Genomic DNA, 26,339 nt, shown 5'->3' on the forward strand with positions numbered 1-26,339 from the left:
GGCATTTCACCTATGATGTTACATACAATAATTTTGTATCAAGTGAAATAAAAATAAGCTGGGGAAAAATGTAGACAACTATTTTGACAGTTTGATATAATTTTATATTCAATTCTAATGGATTTAGGTTTTGTACTATTCCATTTCAGTCGTTTTTTGCGACTCGAGTTTCGCCTTTCGGCATCTTCAGGCAGTATGCGCAATCACCAAGTGTAAATGCACACTGACAAAGAATACAGTTAATTCTTAATATAAGCGAGTGCATAACTTTATCACCGGCCTTCTGCGCGCTCTGAAGCGGAGATGGCAGGCCGTGATAACGTCAAGGTCAAAGCGGGGGTGGAGGACAGAAACGCACGGGGTATTTGGTCAAGGCTGGTTTATTTCATCGTATTGCAGGGTAGTCGTTACAGATACGATACAGGTTATTGTCGTCGTTGGCGGTCGGTTGGTAATTGGCGGACTGCAACGTGGTGTCGCGGGCTTGGCTGCTGGGGCTTCGCATCCGAGGCGATGCTCGCTGTCCGATGAGAGGTAGGGTCGGGGCTTGCGGCTTGGCGTGCTGCCGATGTCAGATGTGGTCTTTTTGGCGGGCTGTCCGGAATGCTGGCTTGGCTTCGCGTCCGAGGCGAGCGAAGGCGAGAAGAGATTTTGCGGTCGATGCTGTTGGTTCGGCGGTTGATGTCAGAGAGCTGCTGGCTGGTTGACGTATCAGGCAAGAGAGAGCTTTCGCGCCCATCCAGATCCAACTGCCAGATTCGCGGCGTCCTGTTTTATCCGTCGGTCGGGAAGCTCCCTGTTTTACCGACGGATTGACTAGTGGCGGCGCGAGCTGCCGTTTTTGATAGACCGCGTCTGTTTTGGCGGGAATTTGAATTTCAAGGAGACGGGTTCCGCTCGGCCGAGGGTTGCGATCACCGCGAAGAGTGGACGTAGGCTGTGGTGTTCTGGGAAAGTTGATGGTTCGGTCCGCCCTTTGAGGTAGTCTCCTGTGGGAGACTTTCATCTGGTATCAACTTAAATCCATTATAATTTAAATTCAAATTTCATTAACTACCCTCGGATGATAGTGTTAATATTATATATTATTTGTGCCCAGTAGACTGGGCATAAATATGTATACAAAACAAATGATGCGTCAGTTCAATTCCGAGGCGGAAAATATTTAAGTAAGTATCACATTTTTTACTTAGAAGGATGAAATTTTAAATATTCTATAACTAATCATGCGCTATTGGAAAAGAGAGAGGAAGTTTTTAAAACCAGCTACCCGGTAGTATTTCATTTAGCACTACACCAGTGGTTCCCAAAGCTGACTGGGCTTCGACCCATCTAACAAAAATTTCCAATCTTGGGACCCACCTCTTAGCTGTTTTAGAGAAAACAGGGCATAAATATTGGTAATGCTCAGATTCCCTAGTGGCGAGTCGTGGAACTACTTAATGCTGTCTTATTTGTTCTAATTGAAATAAAAAAAATATTTTTTATAAGTGTTACCAATATGAATGAAAGACTGTTGAAATAAGAAACATAACTTATATAAAAAAAAATATATTACTTAAATACCTATACCTGCAAGGTTTTTTTACAAAGTTATTTCAATGGGAAGGATGTATTTGTTTCTTATTTTTCTTCATTACAGTTTTAGCATCAACTTCAACTTTAGTTACTTTTAATCGCAGTGAGTTTGATATATCCAATTTATTTCGGTATTTAGTTTTAATGTTAACCATAGCCGAAAATCTGACCTCACATAGATATGAGGTAGTAAAGAGGAGGACTTTCATAGCTTCATCGAAGAGGCAATGATAATTATTATCAGCAACTGAGAGCCAGAATTTCGTTAACTGTTTATTGATTACAATGACGTACGCGTACGCTGTCTAACACAACACAATGTGAAATGAACTTCGCAAAAACAATAGACATTCGTCTCGCTAGGGACGGGCTAATGACATGTGTTTCGTTCGCCGCGCTGTCGCCGATTGAGGCCTGAGCTGTCAGTATGGCTGGCGATATTCCGCGACTGTGCTGCCATCTGTAGTGCATTGGCAATTCAAATTATTATTATTTTATCACAATATTTTCCGTAACGTAAGTTTATTTCAATTTTTAGGAATTTTAAATTGCTGAATGAAATATCAAATTTATCACTTCCTATTTTTTTAAATTCATGTATACAGTGCCGAGGGCCCACTCAATATTCGCTTGCGACCCACTGGTGGGTCGCGACCCATAGTTTCGGAAACCATGCACTACACCATTAACGACGAGGTATGAAAAGATGAGGAGGTCTTCATCCAATAATGGATATCTGGCTGATATTTCATCAATAAACAAAATTTTACTCTATATATTATTATTTATTGACTAGGTATCCATAATTTACTGTAGATAGTTTTTTTTAAATCATTTTTGTAGGCATTAGATTTTAAAATTAAATAGTACCCTCATGACTATTTGCTGCGTTTCTATACAAGTAGTTAATGGATCAGTTATTATTAAATAACATCAATATGCGTGCGCTCCTACACATCCACATAAAATTTTATCGTAGGTAAACTAATTTGTATAAAAATAAATTCTGTTATCCCAAAAATAGAATTTATCTAGAATAAAGAAATTATTATTGTCTTTGGCCATCTACCGATTAATTTGGAAAACTTTTTTTACTATGACTATGATAGTGAGTTAAGATTCAGCAAACTTTCAAACCATTAAAACGTAAAACATAAATAATGAAAAAAGAATTAAAATTAGTTTCCATTATTTTCGCACAAAATAATATGGCTAGATTCTAGAATAAAATTCTAGATAATAAATTTAATCACATCAATAACATTTTTTTGTAGATAAAATTCTAAATAAATAATAGAGCAAGGAAATAAGGATGAATAATAATAAAAAAAAAACTATAGATCGGCTAGATGAAGGCAATTTTGGATGCAGTGAGAAATAGATTCATAGTTATTCCTTCTATAGACATTATATTATTCATAATAACTATTATAAATAGATAACAACCATACCTACCCAAACATTGCTATTGCATGTTATGTTATTATTTTCTTTAATAATAACATTAATAACTAACTAAATATTATCTTCTTCAGGTAAAGTTCGAATTAATTTATTCCACATAATATAAATACGTAATATATTTAAAAATCATCAAACAACTCAAATTTAATAGATAGGTAAAAACCTACCTATCTTGGCATTAAGAAAAAATTATTATGACTACCTAAAAATATCAATTCGAATGAATAGTAAAATAATGTAACGCTTAGAATAATATACAGGATTACATCAGAATCTCAATGCATTGTTAATCTTGGGTCTGATGGTGTATTGAATAAAGATAACAATGAAATTTGATACGTTTGCGAATACAGGTTGGGTACTTTAGCCAGTTGTACACCAATTATAAGTATGTAGTGGGTACTTGCATGTGTGCAACATGCTGCAACTGAAACCAGGCTTTTGTGGTTTCAACCAGTTTCTACGGAAGTCCTATAATACTGTGGGACTCGGTGAGGCACTTTGGGGTGTAACTTTTATATATTTTTCATCGTTAAATACAGTGAAATTATTTTCATCATAGGTTTATGGTACTCATTATTAAATCTATCAGACTGTCTGACTTAAAAATTGAAATAAGTACTAATAAAAAAATATGATTTTATATTAAAGAATACACAAAAATTAAGAATTATTCACCTTTCTAGATAAAATCTTATCATTCGCCATTCCTGAGTAAGGGCTCTAATAATTGTGAGGACATATATGAATCAGGTTATTAACTTAGTACACCTTGATTTAAAAATGACAAAAATGGTAGGTACCTAACAATTTATTGTGATAATTTGAGAAGATAATATAATATTGGGAAATTTCTGCTAGGTTAGTATTTGGGTTTAGTGGTTTCAGCTATCGACTGGCAAGTGAAATTCGTGTGTTGGTCGACAATTTTTTCTAATGTGTTTGTTTCTGAGGTCTTTCTAAAATCTAAAGTATGTATTTTCAGTGAATATTAATTATTTTTATAATAAAGAATCAAACATTCTAAAAACCTTGTATATTATATTATTCTACATTGATTTTTTTAAAATATTAGTTTTAAATTCAAAATCCCAAATGAATGTATGAATCTGGACAATTTGTGAGGTTTTTATCGATCATTTAGGTACAGAATGTAAGTTAAAAGAAACTAAAAAAAAATATTAAAAAAATAAACTTCTACATTTTGTGTCCTAAATTGTTGGTCTGGTAGAAGTTCCAATTCTTCGAGGGTTTCTCAATGATGCTATGGATTCAATTAAATATTGAAAATACTATGGTAAGTACCTATGTAATAATTTAAGATTTGTTCAACAAACACATTTGATAATGATAACAGGTTCAAGTCCCATCGGGTGTCGTATTTTTTTTTCTACAAAATGATTTTTTCTAGTGTGTGTATACATGAGATGTTTTCAAATTACGTATATTCAATATTATAGAATGTTAATTTCTCAAATCATGTGCCTTATTCGTTGAATAAAAATCGGTGTGTATACTTATGTACGCGCGTTAGAAGTTATACTTCTTTGGCGTAACAAAACAAAAACAAAACTTGTGATATCCTAGATTCTTCTTCTTCGACTAGCTCTGGTGTTTTGATTTAGAATCAGGTTCACAAAAGAAATAAAACTGTTTCTTTGGTTCATCGAACTATCCAAATTATTTGTTTTTCTTATTGGTAGGAAGTTGAAATGGAGTGCCGCTGGTTTAAAATTATGTTGTAGCTTCATTCCGTATTTATTAATATTATTTAATATTACTATTTTAATTATCTTGTCAAAATATACATATAGAAAAAACGGTGATAATTGGAACGCCGCTGGTTTAAAATTATTTAATTGCATCATTCCGTAATTATTATTAGGAAAGCTAACAGAAACAAATTTGAATCACACAACGAAAAATTATTACGCAACCCGAATACAATACAAATTATAAAAATTATGTGTTACATCGCGGCCGGTCACACGCGAAAAATACACTCTGATCTGTTTTCCCAAACGCGCCAAAGGAAGAATAACTTCAAAAAAGTTTATTGAATGATAACAGTGTTTTTTTTATTGTAAGTTTCTCTATACATAATTGGCAACATACGTAGAATGTAGGTAATGATTATTTAAAATGTAAATTATCAGTACAATTTTGCCACTAAATTCACAATAAATACTGTGCATTCAATTAAAAACTGTTTCTTGTTCTATTTTTATTTTCAATAAGTAGTTTTTCAGTGAATTGTAAAGTTCATAATTCTGTCACTATATGTGCATATTTAAATTACAATAATAGGTTAAGTCAATTATATAGATAGACACTAGACAGATAGACTAGGACTAGACCAAATAAAAAGAATGAGGATAAAAAGTATGAAAGTATATTAAATTAAATCTATACAAAACTCCACACCTGCTCTTATGGCGACCAGTTAAGACGTACCTTCGCGTTTTGTTACGTATTATGTTACAATAGTTTGCTAAAAAAATTAAATTAAAAATAAATTCAAGGGACTCTGTAAGATTGCGATTTGAAAAATCTTGCCAATTTAACCCTAATGTGAAGTAACCAAAATGATTAAAATTGAAGTTTTGCGAGCTGACCTCAGGCAACACAATTCCGTTCACGACAGGTGGAAAATGGTATAATTAATGTAGGTTTGTACTAGTGCAGGGGTCGGGAAATCGGGGCGTGCGGCTCTTTTGTTATTAAGTTTTTAAGGAGACTTGAATTATTATTCTCTTGATACTTTTTCAATTAATTTATTATGAATCACACCCTTGCTTTTTCATACATACATTACTTTTAAACAGTTATATAAAATGGCACGAACCCTGTATTCATTAATTTTAGATTTTTTCTTCACCTCATCAATGTTACACATAACGTGATTATTTACTACTACAATGTAAAGTAGTATAATTTTTATTATGCTTTACGGAATATGGGTCCAAAGTGCTGCGATTTTGATGATTTTTAATGATTTTCTTTGACGCAGAATATATTCTTTAGAATATTTAAAATTGGACCCCGAAGCGGTTTAGACTAGTCATACGATAATTGATAAAGTACCTATACCAAAATCTTAAAAAGATGCATACTTCTCAGAAATTGAGTATAAAATATCGATCGAAGCATAACATTAAAAGGCCCCATAACATAACCACTCAAGAAACGTAGGTACTTGTAGAAAATTAGCCGGTGTGTAAGGCCTCCCGTCAAAAAATATCGACACTTTCTTTCGATGACGATAATGACAGATACTTGCTTGTAGCCATACCTTTTGACCGATACTTTAGTGTCAATCCTTTCTTTCGATATGACGTCCCTACTACCACGACGACTGGATCTACTAAGTTTACTATACGGATATTAAATTTAATTCTGTCTACAAAATCCACATTGTACACAAACATACACGCAGACTGGACGTTGCGAATTGAATCACTAATTTATTTTAAAGTTGTTTAATTAATAATTCCTGGAATTTCGGTTGAAGATTTGAATAACTCCTTGACCTATTAAGAGTACGAAGGTTGATAGAGATACGTCACCGTCTCTATTTTTGAAGCAAGCTGATGAGAACGTGACATTTGAAGAACTGAGTCGTAAATCTTCATCAAAAAGTAGTTGCATGTTAGCAGTAGGCTAGTTAATAATCCTAATTTTGCGCCCAGCACGTGGAAGGTGTAGCCAATTATGGATTTCCTGTCGCGTACACCAAGAACTAAAGCTCTCCGACTTTAATAGCATCTTTGCAGCGGAGGGATTCATATCTACGGTGCTTCTGCTTAGTAATCTTAGTATCTCTGCGGGTCTATTCTATACAAAAGGCGACTATCGACCGCTAACGTGATAATGTGTTAGTATTTATTACATACATTTTATATTGAAATATTATAATTGTAATTGTATTGTGATCAGTTAATCAGTCGAAACTGTCTCTCTCTCTCTATCGCTCATGCTCTAAATTTTAGCACAGGCAGAGGCATGCCGTTAAAATATAGCATTTATTGCAACAATTAATACCAGCTAATTGTAACTGTTACAATACGTGTTAATAATTTGATACAAACGTACCCTAGTTAGCGGTTTTAGCGGACGAAAGCAGCCTTTTGTACAGAATAGACCCGCTGGAATTGGTTCACGAAATAACTGAATATGTGATTCAATAATTGTCACCTGTAGTTATTTTAGGTACGCAAATATTATAAGAATACAGTTGTATACGTACAATATCAAGAATAATGGGTGGCTCAGAGACAATAAAAATTATTCTACATATAACATATTATGCTTGTACGGATTACAATTTGGACAGAGTTTTCTTAGGCTATCCAAAAATCCATACATTTTTTCCCAATAGAAACAATTTTCTTATTGTGGTTGACATGGCCGGTTCTTGGAAAATGCGAAGCCTGATTGGAGTATGTGCGCGAGGACACATATTTATATGCTACGATTGTTATTTTCGTCCCATCATCCTTCCGCCCTGGGTTTACTATCAGTGTAAATAGTTTTAGTTTAATACCTGTATCAAAATGATTTTACCTGATCAATATTATATTTTTCTTGCCTATATTCAAAATTATCACAATTTAAATTCTCAGCTTTTACAGTACAGTTTTTAAAAATCCGATATAAACACCTTAATAGTACACATTAAAACTTTTTCAGTCATACGTATTTGTTTTCATTAAACTATGACTGCAATGTGTAGACTGTAGATAGTGTTTGTTAGTTTTTCAAATTCAATTAAACCCTGCCTAGTCCAAGGCCATGGTAGATAATATTCATTTATCTATAAAATATCTAAAATTATGCAATTAAACCATTCATAATTTTAGATATTTTATAAATAAAAGAATATTTTTATCGATTATTCGTTTGGTGACACAGGCAGGGCTCGAAATGGACCGGAGCGCCGTTCATGTTCGTGAAATCGGTAAAATTATCGCTCTGTGTCGTGGATAAAATAATTTGACCGTAGAGATAGGCCATATAATAGAAAATATAACACACTTATTTTTATGAAATATACCTACATGAAATTTGATAATTATGTAAATATCTTTAGAAAACTGTCGTACGCTCAGGTTCGTAAACTTTTCCATTTTGGGCGCTGGACACAGGGCTTAGTGAATTATAAAAAAACTAATCAACACCATCTGTAATGCGTATTCTTAAATAAAGAAACAGATTGCAGAATATAGGGTTGGTTTGTTTTAAAAAAATAATTAAATCCTGCCACCCCAAAACATAATAGTTTAGGCGTTAATATATGGGCGATTCGATAAAAATAGTGCACACTTTTTCAGTCATACTTATTTGTTTTCGTTGAATGAGAAGAATTACAGAAAAATGTCCTAAGAAACTATCATACGCGCGATCAAAATACTACACAGGGATATTGTCGGGATTTAAATTTATTCAATATGGCCGATCTCGTTCCATTTTTGAAACATCCTCGAGCGGATGGCGGGAAACACGGCGGCGACTTCCGGGAAGGCCATCACTCTGCCCGAATAATGAATAAACCGGCGACGACATCTTAGTAGGCGCGCCTAAACAAACACGCAAACTTACAGATGTTTCCAAAAGTCCGATGACAGATTACAAACATTAAACGAGTGATTATGTACTTAATAAAGTTAACAGTAAATATTAATTAATCTGGCTTGATCATTCAGATTATACACACTTACACTGTGTAAATAAGTAATGACAGAAAAGTGGTGTGCCTAATATATTGAGTGTAGAAATATGTACCTAAGTACTTATCTCTATTTCTTCCATATGCGCCGTCTTCTAAGCGAGTAAACGAATGTTGGATATCATTGTTTTATGTTTCGCTCTATTCATCCTGGCTGTTGAAAGTGACTCTCTGCTTTGATGTAAAGCAGTGTTTCTTAACGGGGCGTAGTGCCCCCCCCCCCCCCCCTATGGGCGTTTTAAAAACTGGAGGGCATTTTTATATTTAAAATAGCATTTGGGGGGCGCTGCTGAAATCCTTGGATATTTCGATGATGCAATCGTATCTAACTTATAAAATAGCGCAGATGATTGTAAAATATAGTGCACGACATATCTATGAAGAAGAATTATTACTTATTAAGTAAAATGATCGGACAAAACCAGCGAGAGATTCTTTCTTCACTCTTCATATTTTATTTCAAAAAGAATGATGAGATGTCAAATAATGTAGAAATTCAACTATGTGATGAACTGCAGTGCAACGGATTTTCATTACAACTGGATGAGAATACCCTGCGTGATAATGGATATCTACTACATACTTACTTGAGATGTGAGGCTGTATTTAACTAAATACATAGTATACTAATGGCGCCTGTACACGGCAAGGGTTAACCAGCACCAATAGTGTGTATCGCGATAATAACTGTTCACACGTAAGCCGGCTCTCACATAAAAACTCGTCCGTGTGCCCAACAAACCCCATATTCTACGGAGGACATTAAACATACAAAGTTGGGTTTCGGGAATTTCCCGACGGGAATTCTCGAGAAATTTTCGAGATTTTCCATCCCGAATCTCGAGAATTGAAATTTTTAACATTTCAGGAAATCCCGGATCTCGAGAATCTTTTCTCGGGATTCGGGATTTCTTTATTATCAAATATTAATTGAAAAAACGATTTTCTATATGAAAAAAGTGGACAGAAAACACAAAACGTTCAAAGACTGATCGAGGCATTTAACGCAATTAACGCGACTTAAAATAAGCGCAATTTTTTGCAATATCAGGGAATTTTGTGTCTCAAAAGCGTACACGATTGTCCCATGCAGCGATTGACAGTCTGTGTTTTTTGAAATTCCATTTTAATAAGGAATGTTTTGAATTATTTTTGTTTTCCTACTTCTACTTTGTTTGTCTTCTTACATAAATAAAAAAATCATATTTTTTTGGAATTTGTCTGTTTTTACACTGATTTTAGGATTTTTACGGTTTTTTTTTAATTTCCCGATATCTCGAGAATTCTTTTTTGGAAATCCCGAATCTCGAGAATTCAAAATTTCATAATTTCTTGAAATCCCGAATCTCGAGATTGAGAGTTTCTCGGCAAATACCCAACTCTACATACAAAAAATGTAATCAGCGATGTTTTTAAAAGAAGCTTTCTTTGTAAAATCAATCTTTCTGTGTATGGCTAGATTACTATAGCAATCAATTCCGCGGGAACCGCATCATTAGAATAGCGATTTCGTACAATTGCAGTAGACATAACCTCAAAATGACGTGCAAGTCGGGCATCCGTAGAAAGGTGGGTAGGAATGTGTCTTGTAACTGCTCATATTCAAATATGCAGTCAACCGTGAGTAATAGATGGATTCTATTTATTTATTTAGATGTGAGTAAAATATACAGTGCTGGAATAAAATCCGAATCATATTTAATATACCTATGACCTTTTATAATCTTCATGGCTAAATATGCATCAAAAGCTTATTTAAAATAGCCCATTGCGGTTTTGATTGTCTCCCAAAATATATGGTGTATGACCGAAATATACACATTAGTCTAACTCAGGGTTTCCCAAACTATGTTCCGCGAAATGTCAGTGTTCCGCCGCACCTGAATAGGTGTTCTTATACACTGCAACACATTTAAGGGCGGACGTGCTCAGCGTGGAAATGGAGCTTTTATTCTATTTTCAAAGCATGATCCTGGACATTCCTTAAACGTTGTAGATAATCTATTTATGTAATTTTGAAGCCTTATTATCCTTTATATTTATTTAAAATATTTGATGACTGCATAAAGTATTTTTAATATCTACATAAAATAGTATTCTTTTAAACCTCTCACTCTAATGTTTTAGAATATAGTCATATTTCAGTACATAAATGTGCAGTGGTGTTAAGATTTTTTACATTTATTAATTTTTAAACGCATTTATAAAATCATCAGTATAATTTATATCGACATTATTATACTTAGTGAAATATTTACGATAAAAAAGTATATTGATAATCTCTGTGATCCCAAATTTGACAAGAGTTAGGCATTTTATTATTCAAAAAATGGGCAAGATTAACACATTTGAAGATGATTCTAAAGATACTGATTATAAGCTATGTTTTTGACCATTCAAATGTGATAAACATTCTACGAATAATGATTGCTTTATAATAATTATTATTGACCTAAGAATAAGGTAGTGTTTTTTTTAAAATACGCCATTTCTTTTGGCATTCCCCAGTGGTTAAGCTACAACATACGGCCGTAGCCATAAATTGACAAACTAAAACTGAAGTAGGGAGTAAGAACATGTCAACGCGCGTGTTTGAACATGTACCTAACCGAAAAAAAATCTTTTAGTAGGGATTTTTACGATCTGCGCCTGCGCAGTAGAACGATAGTGGCGAACCTGCCGGCAAAAAAACGAATTATACTCATTTTGAGGTTAACCGATTTTACTACATGTCAAATAGTACTACAAAATGACAACATTTCTTTTGAAGAATGAGATTGGAGAGACAGTCAGTATTTTGACGAGTAAACAGTTATTGTCACGATAGTTTAAAATACGCACTATTGCTGCCAGTAAATACATGCACGTGTACATTATACACTGGCTCTGGCAGTACCTTACACATTTTTACACATTTGTCGAAAGTTATAATAATTAAAGTGTTATATTATGACCGACTAATGCGACAAGGAATATTGACAAACAGAGAGACCGAAGTCACCGGACATGGAGTAGTCACGTTCATAGATCATATTATTAAGCATTGATAGCTATACTTCAGCTGGGGCACGGTCTATAACGATCGTGACTAGGCGATGCGCGGATTGCGGGTCGCGGGTGCAGATGACGCATGCCGAACGAAATATAATTTGTCATAAAAAGTCAACATGCGTCCATTTAATGTTATGTGTATTGTTATATTAGTAATAATAATAACATATTCATTGACATGTTTTCTTTTTCAAGTAAATGGGTAACGTTTTTAGTTATCTTTACAAGATTTAAGAATTAATTCCCCCGTCGCCATCACAAAACAAATTGACGTGTTCACAGTTCGACTTTCGCTCTCCGATTGCCAGCGAGTCCGAAATTTCGTCGCACCTACAGTTGAAAATTATTTGGCGTTTCACTAAAGTATGCTCTTAAGAAAACTTACAAATAATAAGATACGTGCAAAACATTAGCTACGGCGATATTCCGCTCTTCATTTTAAAGAGAATCGTGTATCCAGTTTTGGCATTTATTTTGAAAATTGTACGTTATTATTGCTGCACCCAAGAAAATTTTCGACATCTGGAGACAGAAGATTTTAGGGAAGTAAAGAAGTATAATTGGAAACTAAACTAACTTCGGAGCTAAAAAACCAGTCAACCTGGATTCTGGACGGTAAAGCTTTTTAAAAGCAGAGCGGAAAATTGATATGAATACATTAAAAAGCTCTCTGCTCTGGATTCTGGTGGAAATCTTATTAATTTGTACGGAAAACTGGTGGACGGAAAAATACGAGTAATTTGTAAATTTAAAAAAAGTTATTGACTTTTTTGATGACAATTTACAACAATGCCGAAAAACCAGGACAATTACAAAATCAACATTTAGGGAGGTATTCTATTTCCGCTCTAAAGAAATATGGTCACCGTAGATACCTATTGCAAAAGTTCGACAGGAGAATTAAGTCGATTATCTTCCGAATGAAAAATTATAAACTTTGCTCTAAGCAAGGGAGAAAAAAATCATAAGAAAACACGAAGCTCACGTAAAGAACAATAACGATGATAAATAGTGGTACTTAAACTCGCTAATTATTCTTTTTGTTGTTTCGTTTAATACATTAATGTCTAGACGGCATAATTATTCCGTTTATGACTGGAAGAAAATAAAGCAACCCAATTTTCTCGGCCGAGATGATGTATTTAGTGAAAATGCCTAATACGATACAATTAAAACAGACGCATTATTATAATTTACCGTTGTTTTCGTGTCACTTTGAAAATAGAATAAACGACAATGTTACATTATTTTTTGTTATGTTTATTGTTTCAGACTGTGCGAGCCTTTTTTAAGACTGTGCGAGACCCCGAGCTCGTAGCAAGGCTGACGGTTGACAACAACATCATAATTATATAGTCGAGTCAAATTGCGAGTTACGATAGTAGTGTTAGTTATTATTAACCTGTTCGCAAAAAATGAAGATATTCGATTGAATATTTCGTTCAAATTAATTAAAGTAAGTATTACCATTTTTTCTACAAACAGTTTTCAAACAGGACTCTTGCGTCCCACTATACGTACAGAAAAATCTCAATTGTTGACTTCTTTATAATATTATCTACTAATAAGGTTATTTTTAACGTGTATCACTCTCATGGATGAGTCTTGAGTAATTAAACATACTAATTATGCGGCCATTTGGTTGGCCACTATTCAATTGATAAAAAGAAGAAGAATAGATGAGGGAACATTATAAAAATCTAGGCGATGGACTTGAATACACGTGAAAGTTTTGTTTCAGTACTTTGTCATTTGTTTCTTTGTATGCGGCAACGAGTCCGATGAGAACCTAGCTTTATCAGCACACAAATCCGGGACATAGAGGTCGATCTCAAAAATATTATTCAATTATTTTAATGTACATTTTCACAGGCCGTCAGCGGTATCAATTATCGCTTACTCGATGAGACATACAATTTTACACGCATCCAGTTACTACTTACAAATAAGAAGCATCAATTCATATTTATTATCACGCAGTCAGCCAATACTCAATAAAATTAATTGAGCGAAATTCATGGGATATTATGTCAGCATGATTTATAAATCGTTAGGGATTTGATAAAAATAGTCTATCACGATTGAATGGAACTGCCACTCCGTTTCACCACGCCTCGGGCTAAATATCTCACTCGCTTTTATTATTATTATATGGTGTATAACTGTCACGCCTGTACTTATATCACTGTACTTGTGTAAACCAGTAAATCAACACGCATTCTCAACACTACAGATCTTCACATAATCATCATCCGTCAACATCTCCACATACCTTGCATCCCAAAATCGTCGGATCCATATAAATTATTATTGACCCTTAAATTTCGATTCACCTCTGCACATAATCATTAATAACAAGAGACTTGATACAATATGTTGTTAATCTAAGTAAGATTGGAGGAAGGGAAGAATGTACTCACTGATTTACTTATGGAGTAATAATGAAACAGTTTATCTGTGAGGTATTGTTTCTTTTATACGCACCATTAGCCTTATGTCTAAGCAATTTATTTTCAATATTGAACGTCTTTATCTTCATTAGATGAATGTCTCTAATATACTTGTGATTGGTAGGTACTTGACTTACTTAGGTATATAATATGGTAAACCGCAGGGATCGGCAACGCGGCGCCCTCGGGAAATAATTGATGCGCCCTCAAGATCATCTAATAAAAAATTCAATATCACATTTCCCAAATCTTAAACATATTATTGAGAATTTGGCAGAAGAAAACCCTATTTGTACATTATATATAAAGATTATGGATACTCTCATAGAAGAGTTTTCTTCTACATTTGAGGAATTTGTGTTATTAGAACCAGTAGTGAGATTTTTTATATATCCATTTATTATTACTGAAAATGATATACCCCGTATGATTTCGTCATATTTTGAAATTAGTAATACTGAAGACCTAGAATTATTGAAAATAGTAAATATACAAAATGATACTAAGTATATTAAAAGCACATTATAATGATAAACTGGTGGGTCTAGGACGATTTGGCGCCGGACAACTGGATGCTGCAGAATTCGAAAATAAATAGACGTTAGGTACTTATAGGTACTTTAAAAAATATTTAATATTATTATTTATATGATTATATTATGATTTAATAGTTGGTGAGAATGTAAATATGCAGACGTAAATAATGATTTAATCGTGCATATGTTTAAGTTCCAACGAAAAAAAAGTTTCTTATGTTATATAAAGCCTTAGACATGGTAATTCTCAATCCGCAATAAAGAATACATTATGTTAAGAGTAAAATAAATTAAAACTACTAAGTAGTACATAGAAACTGATTAAAATACCTCGTTTACGTTCTGTATACGTGTCTGCGATAGTGCGGCGTCCAATTGTCTGGAGTCCAGTTGTCCCATTCCGTAAACTGTTTTGGAATTTAGTCGAAGCAGAATACTTATTCTAATTTAGGACAATCTGCATTAAAAATATATTGATACTGTGCTACGCTACGACATATTCTTGCGACTTGCGAGTTTCTGTAGATTTCTAGCATGAAATGCTTAAAATCGAAATATCGATGGAGACTCGCAGACCCTTAATTGTGTTTAGTTAGATGAAAATTTACAGTTCCTAATGTCGCATTGATTTTATGATATTGATATGTATGTATATTTAAATATAAGAACATCTATTTTAAAATACTAATAATGTTGAAAATTTGAATCTTGGTTTATTGATTAACCTTTTTAGTATTTATATTTTAGATATAGCTTGAAATATTAGTTATATATTTTGTATGTTGAGTTATGTCGATATGTATGTATCTACTCATTAATATTAATTGATTGATTAATATGATGTTTAATTTATTGAACTTTATTTTATTAATAACGGACATTTCTGTGATTTTCGGGATTAAACCAGGATTTCAAGTTCTATTGGAATTTTTAAAAGTTATCAGCTTTAAAGAAAAGTACGTATATATACGCCCCTGGCTATGTTCAAAATTTGTATTGCGCCCTTCGTGGCCACAAGGTTGCCGTCACCTGTGTTATGGTATTTATAATAATATGACTAAAACACAGTGAACTAATATAGCATACTGGTGAGAGTAATACTAACTTTCACTAGATACTTACAACGTTTGGTAGGGCTTCCAAAACGTTAGAATATTTTAAAAAAAATCATGCAGATAGTACAATATGTTTTATTTTATTATTACGATACACTGGTTTGCGTCTGCGCAAATATAAATAACATCGTTTGCGTTAATATAATGCCGCTATAATTATCCAAGATTTGTAAGTAACGATTTTATCATATTAAAATCCAATTCAATTATATGACAATTAATTATAAAATCAGGTATTTAACATAACTTATCGGTGTGGCGTATGAAACAAAAGTCTTCCCCTTATATTGGCTACATGCTCTGTATACTGAATATGGATTTATTGTAGGCGCTTGCGATCTTCCTACGGAGAAGGGTCAATGGGAGAATATGTAGGTTCCCTAAACACCAGACGTTCTACAAAAACATCATAAACTATCGATTTTATTATGTGAATATTACAATTCATCTTACTACACTACAACATTATGTGAATATAGATGGTAATTAAATTTACACAATAAATCTTTATCTAGTCTAATCAGTACTTAATCCACAGGTATCCCTTATTTATTTATATAAAACATCCCTTGCGACTATAATATTTAACAATATAATATACTTAACATAATACTGTGAAATGCGGTAAGTCATAAATTTACTTATTGATTCATGTCTTATATCTAATAATATGTTATAACCTTATAACAGTGTACCCAACTATGCTGGTCTTAGACTATAAGATGCCGGTGGTCTAGAGGCAAAGTGTGTGACTTTGGCGAAGCAAACATTCCGTAGGGACGGTTACGAAACCTCGTGATTGCACCAAAAATACGAGTAAGTATATATCGATAGTAAAGTAGATACACTTAGATTAGATATAACACAAAACGTGATACGTATTATGTGCTTTCGTGTAATACTTCAGCGTTACGATTTATCGAGGTGAGTCTTTTAAGAAAAGCATCTACTTGCTTTTTCGTATAAGGAGGTTATATTTTATATTAAAACATAAATCTACGGTAGGATAGTAGTTAATAAAAAATGGTTATATTATGTTGACGTGTCGCTTTGGTTACTTACATACGTATGTATGTACAATTATTTGCGGTTGTATTTATTGATATTGATGCTTTTACTCCAGTGCGGACTTAAAACAAAAGTGTTATTATATATTTTAGTAGGTATATAAAAGCTCGATTTCAATAGAATAACGACTTTCTTCATTAATTAAATATCATAAAACATTCATTAACAACAAAAAAACATTGTTTTTTATTATTATAACACTCTTAAACAGTATCTTATTCGTTAAAACATATTGCCTTTTCAGTTAGGTAGGTACCTATTTGAGCGAAAAAGAAACCATGTGAGATATTGAGATGTTTTAAATCGGCAGTTATTTTGACTATTTCACTTTTGTAGGATTTCGCGAGTCGCGATAGGCGATAAAAACCTAGGTACGCATCAACAGTTTTTCTACCACTGGTATGGACATATTAAGTTGAACAAACGATTAAAAACTATATATCTATATCGATATGTATCGGAATACAGAGCTAATTGTATTGTATAAGCATTTAAATAAATTAATTTTGCGTAGATAAAACAGTTTTTAACAGAATACATTGTGATTATTAATGGTGTCTGCTAAATAATTCATTTTGTCATACTGGCAAAAGGTACCATCGTCTAATAAAAAATATACGTACTACCAACATTGCCAATTTATCTCTTCGTTTCTCTATGAATGTACGTCCGTTTCCGTCATCTATGCCTATAAATAAATAAATACTCACTGTCCGTCGATAATCCTCTGCTTGTTGTATATGTCATGAAAGTCAGTTAGTTCCTTTACAAGTCCCTCCTCGAGCATTGAATCGATGCGATCTGTTAGCCGCTTGTCGTGGACATCCTGAAAAAATTATATTCAAAAGACATTTTTATTACGCTGCCAACATAATAATAATAAATAACAAAATATTCAAAAAAAGAACATGGAAGATTTCGCAATATCATCAAATGAATCACTGCGTTTTTTATTCCCGAATAGGCAATAATAGTATGTTGACCCTTTGAGAAGAATCGTTAGACTTTGAACACAATGTCACTGGTATGGTAATAATTTAGAGAAAAAATGCGTTTTAGGAAAGCAAAGAATAGAATCGCAACATTACATACATAAATAAAAAACGTATATTTATTTTCATTATTATTCGTGGTATGACTATACACGGTATAATTGAAGATTATTTACGGAACCTATAAGGTTTTACTGGTCACATTTGTGGCAGTGGCGGGCTTAGGAATGTGGAGGCCGATCGCACTGACTGACTTTGAGACCCTCACGATAAACAATACAATAAACGCCAGAAATCACATCATTTAAACAGATTAATAATTTATTGAGGATGACAGTGATATATATGATAATATTATAGGTAGGTACATACTCAATTTGTGAGAAATGGGTATATTTTGGTATACTTTAGTAATTGTGTGACTGGTTTGAACCGTCTTAAATCCTCTGATGAATCGATAGAGTTATCTGCGTCAAAAAAAATTGCCCACAGCATGTAGTATGAATTAAAGTAGGATATCTGTCAAGTTCCATGTCTCGGTTTATCAGTTACGACCTAGGGGCGGCAGGTTATATGAAAGTATGTTGAAAAAGTATGGTGAGGCGAGCTGGTAATCAATTTGTGCCAAAATTTCACGTTAACATTATATTATATGGGTACGTTATAATGACCAAAGTAAATCCTCCGTGGTGCCCTGATTTTTTTTTATCGCGTCGCTATTCCTCGTAAGTTGTCGGTTATTGTTGGCCTGCTTCATTCAGTTGTATGAGAAAGTCGATTCCTTGCCCCTCTTTTTATTTAATATCTCTATGGTAACGACAATATTATCTACTGATATTGACTATATTGATAATGAATTTGGTACATCTTAAAAATATAATTATTGAAAAAATATTTGTAGAGAACGGGACAACGAATTAATAATCAAATGTATTATTGATTTATCATAATTATTTGTTTGGTGATATATTAAAATGTGTTATTGTAAGTGTTTAATGCTTAATATTACCACATTTTTCTTAGCTCATATTCTTGTTTGTCCGGTGGTTGTTTATCCAGTACAAATCTTGCAATCGATTTTTAACTAACTTCCCGACTAACTAGACATTTGAAACTTTTATAATATATCAGAACACGATGCCAATGCATTCTTTTAATACGTTTAGCCATCTTTAAGTAGAATTGAATTCATTTTCAGTTAATTCTGTTTTGTATGAAAAGTTATTTCGGAAGAAATCCGTAAAAAGTAAAAACACTATTATTGGTTGCTAAGGGGGTGGTCCTAGCAACTAAATTAATAATATATACGTACGTTACTATGGAAATCAAAATGATATTTCAGTATTCTATATTTGTTTGTTTGTTTGTTTGTTTGTTGCAAAATAGCAAAAAAATGATTTGTGGCCAATTTCCTTATTTGTCCTAAATTATCATACCCTCTATAAACCAAAACAATACGCTAACCAATAAACGGCCGCCAATGCCTTAATAAATGTCCGAAATCATGTGAATTTGGCAACTTATCATATATATGGTAAATCAATAATTTGCAACTAAACTACAGTAGGTATTCACCAATATCTCTAGAAACTGAAATTAAATATTATAAAATATAAATTAAACAAAGCATTTCCGCTGTGGTAGCGGAAAGTCCGCCTGTAAATCCGCGGGTCGCTGGTTCGAAGTAGTCACACGATAATGATAGCCTGTCATATAGAATGACGTGTACTGAACCGGTTATGGGAGGCTCTCAATTTGAATATTTCGCGCCTAAACGTTTTGGCGACATTGACCGCGAAAAATATTGCGCCGAATTATTCGTCTGCCATATTATACACCTTCGACAATAAATTAAAATAATATAAGAAGAACCAAACCGGGATAATCGTCTAATACTTACATAATTTACTAAATTAGTATAGATAACCACACGCCATATAATAATAAATTATAAACATAATAAAATGAGAGGTTCAAAATCAAAATCAGATTTAGTGTAATGACTACAATATGCACCTCGGAAATAGCTTATCGATAGATATATACAAGCCTCGTCGATTTTACATTATGACACGTCGCATGCTGTCACATGCTGGCACGGTGACAAATTTAGTCTATGGTTTCGTCATTCCGCAGAATATTTTGAATGATCGTTATCTCTATAAATTCAATTATGGAAAGTGCCAACTCTAATTTATTAGTATTTTGAATTATTATTCATTATACCTGTATATACCTTAAATTAATTTTAAAATTATCTTCGTGAGCGTGCGTTAAAATTACTTGCGATATTGCATCCATAGATAGTATTTTGAACAGAACCCAACCAGCAAACTATAGATAATAGACAGACATAGATAATACTTTAATGGAAAATTCACAAAGAGAATCACTAAAAACAAAGAAAACGCGATTTTGACATAGTTGAAAATGTGTAGGCAGCAGAAAATAGAAAAAAAAGTTTACTGACAAGTGCGGTTCATGATAATATATTGTGATACGCCTTAGGTGATCTCATTGTTGTACTGGCGATTTCGTGAGCTTTCGCTAACTGACAATGTTCATTTAATGGTTCCAAATGTGCTACTGGATGAGAGCACAAGTCTGATAATATTTTAAATACCAAGAAAAGCGAATTTATATTTTTTCCCCCGTAGCGGCAGCTTACTATGACAGCACGTAACGTGCTGATAATGTGTTTGAAGCATTACAACCTCCACTATGTAGAAGCACACCGCCTAATACCGGCTATGGTAATTTAGTTGCATTTCATTAATTAAGGCTCTCCATTGCCATTGCAAACTTACGGCTGTAAAAATACACGATAATATAATATGATTCCTTATTTTATTTTCGTTATCTTTCGTTATCAATATCATGCTATTTAGCGAGGAGTCTTATTTATGAATCTGATACGATTGGACAAACGTTTCGCGGAGTAATATTTTAATTGTAAATAGCCTCGGCATGTGCAATAATTTATGTTTTAGCGATACAATTTCGAATTGAATCAAAAAACAAAATAGCTTAATATATAGTAGGTATACAATAATAACACGACTATTGCCATTTTATTTATTCGATATTTCGACGCATACTTTTGATGAGTTGTTTGCGTTGTGTTATAAAATAACATTTTCTTCATAAGATTTGTATTATGAAAACAAGTGTCACTAACTTTTCCTCTCAACATATTTATGCAAGAACGTATTTTTTGTGTCATGTATTGTTTACTAGATAATATTCTATGACAGGTTCAGCCTGTGTTAAAATATAGTAATGGAGTTGTTCTACAAAATTTTTATGCACTTTAAAACCCCAGATTGTGAAAATACGTATAACATAAGTACTGCGACTAATTCATTTCTATTTGTATGTAATTTGTACTCCTTAGGTCCTTAGGACATTTGCCTTTTACTCGTAATTACCAAATCTGGTTCGGTACGATAATTTGTATTCTAATAACGGTGTGGATTATGTATATTTCCATTCATAGTCTTAATAATATGTAAGCAGTCATCAAAAATTGTGGAAATGAATATATGCATATCTGACCACAGGTACCTATAATATATGGTATTTCGGTCCTAGCATTTACATTACTTACGTACATTTTGTACAATGGACAATGTTACAAAAAAAGCATGAAAACTAAATCCCAACCCTTTGTTTCAACGTGTCAACTCTGTGGTGTAAAAACAATTGAATTACAAGATCTGTTAGATTAAAAGAAAACTATTTAACAGATTAAGGCCACGCGCACACGATGATCAAGTACGGTTGCGACAGTTCACAACTACTTGTAGTAGGTAGAGCATTGAAACCACAGTCTGGTCGTCAACCGATATAAACTTAGCATGGCCTGAAAATGACGGGAGACATTTTTTTGGAAGGGGAATGACAATGCGATTAAACAAGGTTAAGGTTGAACAAGGTTATTTTTCTTTTCTGTGGTTAAGATCGTAATTTGGTATTTTTTACAAATGATTCTAATAAAAGGTTAAACAGATAATAAATAACACAAGATTGTTTTGCTTTATTTTAGCAATGGAAGAAAAATAACCGACTGAAATAAAATCCTAAAAAATGCTAAAATAAATTTCTAATTTTATGATTAAAAACCGTTAAATTTATAAAAAAATACGCAAGATACCTTTTTTGTATAGAATTTTACCATATTTATTTCATTTCAGAATAAACATTCTGTACCTAGTATGTTAGTAAGGTACCTACCTAGTAACCAAAAATTCTTTTTAGCCACCATTTTACTAATATGGCAGCATTTTGCCTACGGTTTCAAAGTTGCACCAGGCAGGTTCGTAATCAGAGGGAAAAAACCTCTTGGCCCTCTCAGTAGAGGCCAGGTGATTAATCGATATAATTAAATCAAGGGCAGCTTGAGCATGGTGGATGTACGCGGTAGTTTGCACGGATGGACCGTGGAAGCGATGTGGCACGGTAAGTCAATAAGAGGGCTGCGAGAGGTCCTCGCAACGGTTATTTTAGGGCACTCTGAACTTTATAGCGTGTTGCAACTGGCTGACGCACGCTACGCAGCGTGTGTGGGCATCCAATAAAACTGTATGGAAAATGCAGTTTGCTGCGAGTGGTTAGCATCGGTGACTGTGGTTAGTGGTCGTGTAGACGTGCATTGTATCTAAGTGCTCGCGCCTACAGAGCATACCTACCAGTGGTTACATCTATAAGTCAGGTAATATTTGATATATACAAAGCGCGGAGTATCATAGGCATGTGAACATGAGGAATGTATGAGCGGTCAGTACTCAGTGAGCAGTTGATACGATTTAAGATGAGAGAATAATTTAAGATAAAGAGAACTGGATATGAGATATAGACAATGATGAAGGGATGGTCATAGTCACTTTAGCCGTTGTCATACACTGCTTAATGAAGGCATCTTCTTGGAGTGACCATTATTCTTGGTCCATAACATGCTCGCACATAGAAAAATAGTACTTAGTTTATAATTGGTTTTACGGAGTTGGGAGAGGAGGGGTGGATAAAATCTAGACAGTCCCTCTGACTTCAGGGTACATCCCCCTATCCAGACTCACATAAGTCAAGCAATGAACAGCTGGCCTATAGCTATTATAACTATAAATGAGTTGCTGCGCCCTGTCGCTTGACGACCAAATATTATGAGTCACAATTTTCAGTCATGAGATGAGGTCCCGATGCAGGGATCATTGGATATAGAATATTTTAATAAAGCGACGAGGCGCAGTACGATAGATACAAACCGAATGGGAATTGCAGTGCATGGAACGTGCTTACTATCGGTGGTGGTGGTTAGTAGTTGTGTGTGCGCGCAGCCTAAAAATGTTTTTTTTGTAATACAGGAAATACTCGTTTCAATTGTAAACGAAATCTAAACGTGCGCGGTGTACAATTATTTGAAACAAAATGGGTACCATTTATGTAAATGTCCAAGAGTAGACGGCGTTTTTCATAGTCTAACAATCGATTATACACGTGTGATTAAGAAACATTTTGATAAGTTCATACAAATTACAGATAATCGTTTAAAAACACATTTATACCATGTATGGATATGAATTTTAAGCAGGGCGCTGTAGTATCTACTGATTAAAAGGCCGTATTATTTATGACTTTATAATTATTGTCTATTGGAAATATTATTTATTGCCATATAGAAAATAAGGTACGAAAGTGTAGAAAAAATTAAGTATTATTTATTTTATTTTATTGATAAATGCGTAGGTACGTATCGATTTATATGAATATAGAAGATCTCAATATTGAAGTGGACATGTACATCAAATACATTTGGTACAATACAAAGCATAGCATTATGTAAGCGGACAATCCGGAAAAAAAACATTAACGCGAATTGCAATACACACCCTAATTGCAATGTAGGTGAAGTTGAAGAATGAAATTTGTATTATGAAACCCTGATTGCTACGAGCAGGTTCTTGATTGCATTTATTCTCCGGAGTAGTCATTCATTACTGTTGAGAGTCGCGACCTCCAATGATTGGGGTAGCTCCAAAGAAAAATGACCTAGGAGTTTGATCATATGTCTTACGAATGACGTCGAGGTCGCCGAGAGGATATCTTGGATATGCAGGTACTTAAGGATAAAGACGTTAAAGAATCTTCCTTAAAATCGTCCAGCCATTTCCTCTCTATTGTCTATTGACGTATTTATATAAAACTAGCGGATCACCCACGACTGCGTCCGTGTGGTATACGGTAAGAACAAGTAGACTGATATAAATCATGAAGATTATCTATGAAATCAATGAGAGAGACAATGGTTAGATCTAGGCGCACACCTCTCTATTAGTAACACGTCACCTCACCGATTCAATTGTATTATGAATGATTAATCTACGCTCGCCTGTTGACTCTTCCATAATAGGCAATGTGGTAGCCGATACAGGTGGTGCATACATACATAAGAACGCAACGGCCCGAGGTCCTTGTGGGCGCGCGCTGTAGAACGCACCTCACCCGCTCACTCTATCTTTGCTACCTAACCACTTTAACTATTCGTATCATCATCCACGATGAATTGTTACCAAAATGCGTTATTTTAAAAATGTATTATTATTTTGTAACTCTACTAATTTGGAAACACCGACGTAGTCTGTAATAGTTTTTAAGTTACAACGGAACAAACAGCTAAAACATATATAATTTGAAAAGATCCCATGCATATATCCACTAGAAAAAAAAATCTTTTTAATTCCTACTTAATAATAAATAAGGGCATCCTACTTAATAATAACAATTTTAGCTAGTAGTTCTTACATGAGATGCTTATCAAATTACGTTACAATGTTGGCTATCGGTTTTTGTATATTAAATCAAGGTAGGTACCTATCAGTTAAATGCCTTAATTAAATATCAACGTCACGGATGACTCTAATATTTTAGTTTTTATAAAGTAAGTACTTAGACTTGCTAATAATTTGATAAACTATTCCTTTTATTCGACGAATAATTCACAAAATTTGAGAATGAAAGATTCTATAAGTATATTGAATATACATACCTAATTTGAAAAGATCGCATGCATAACCACTAGGCATCTATCTAAAAAAGATCATGTCTAGTGAGTATATGCATGAGATATTTTCAAATGATGTATGTTCAATAATATAATATAGAATGTTATATTCTCAAATCTTGAGAATTATTCATTGAATAAAAGAAAACATAGTTCATTAAACAGATAAAATAAAGACAAAACTTAAAAAAGTAATTTAATTATTTCTGTTTACGTAACATTGTAATAATCACGACTCACATCAAAATGCAAATATTTTTAAATCATAAACACTATAATTTTATTTTTACTAGAAGTATCTAGATGTATTCCTTTGTAAGATGTAATAAATAATAATGAAGTACCTACTTACAGTAAAAGCATAATATTTCTTTACCTATAAGCCTAAGTTAACCTATACGTTATATGTCAGTGGTCCCCAACCTTTTTATCGCCGCGGACCGGTCAACGTTTGATAATTTTACCGCGGGCCGCTGAGGGGGGGCGTTGTTTATATTTTAGATTGTTTTGATTTAATTGTATTTAAACATGCCTTCAAAATAAAATACAGTTACACCAAAAAATTAATATAAAGTGATTTAACATTTTAACTCACTACAACACTAAATCAATGATAACCCTCAGCTTGTTTCTTTGCGATGAGACGGTTCCACCTGGGTGTAATACGAGACAATGACACCCGAAATGTGTTGCTTATGTCCAGTTTATTCCGTTGTTTTGTTTTCGGTTGCTGTCATTGCAGAAAACCCCGCTTCACACCGATAGGATGTCGGAAATGGCAATAGAGATTTTAAGTGCTGTGGTGGCAATCTCAGTGTATTCCGCCATGCCTTTAATCAAGAACACCGGCAGAGACGTAGTTTTAAGGCCGCCGTCATTTGCAATCTCTCAGCTCCCGGTTAACCTCTCGTCCATGGAAAGTCGCACAAACCCGAGAAAAATACATCACAGTAAATAAAATGGAAATAATTTAATGTTCCTTGGGCGGCCCGGTAACATTTGATCCACGGACCGGGGGTTGGGGACCACTGCTATATGTGATTTCTACGTAATTAAAAATATATTTGAATATCAGTTATAAGATGTATATTTATTTCACTTATTCGTAATAACGTAAATGAGTAATGTTGACAATTTCATAGCGTGACAGGGTCTAATAACAAAATAACAAAAGGGTTTAGTTTAAAAATACTATCACGTCGACGTATAAGTTGAACAACGCATTAATTCAGTCTCAATTAAACAAAGCGTAAATCAATTTACGTCATTTAATTAATAATTAGTATTAAAGTGGAGTAATATG

At 33.6% G+C, this 26,339-nt stretch overlaps 1 protein-coding gene across 2 annotated transcripts in view; it reads right to left on the reverse strand.

The window, feature by feature from the left end:
- The window catches only part of LOC147063418 (tRNA dimethylallyltransferase), a 577,495-nt gene that overhangs the window by 12,642 nt on the left and 538,514 nt on the right, over positions 1–26,339 (reverse strand). For both annotated transcript variants that reach the window (XM_085959874.1, XM_085959875.1), the window contains exon 5: positions 17,698–17,813. In XM_085959874.1, coding sequence (XP_085816000.1) covers positions 17,698–17,813 — 116 coding nt within the window. The remainder of the gene's footprint in view (positions 1–17,697; positions 17,814–26,339) is intronic.

Source organism: Rhyacophila brunnea, unplaced genomic scaffold, assembly GCF_057557595.1.
Source record: "Rhyacophila brunnea isolate RB1 unplaced genomic scaffold, BYU_Rbru_1.0 scaffold_9, whole genome shotgun sequence".
Lineage (NCBI taxonomy): Eukaryota > Metazoa > Arthropoda > Insecta > Trichoptera > Rhyacophilidae > Rhyacophila > Rhyacophila brunnea.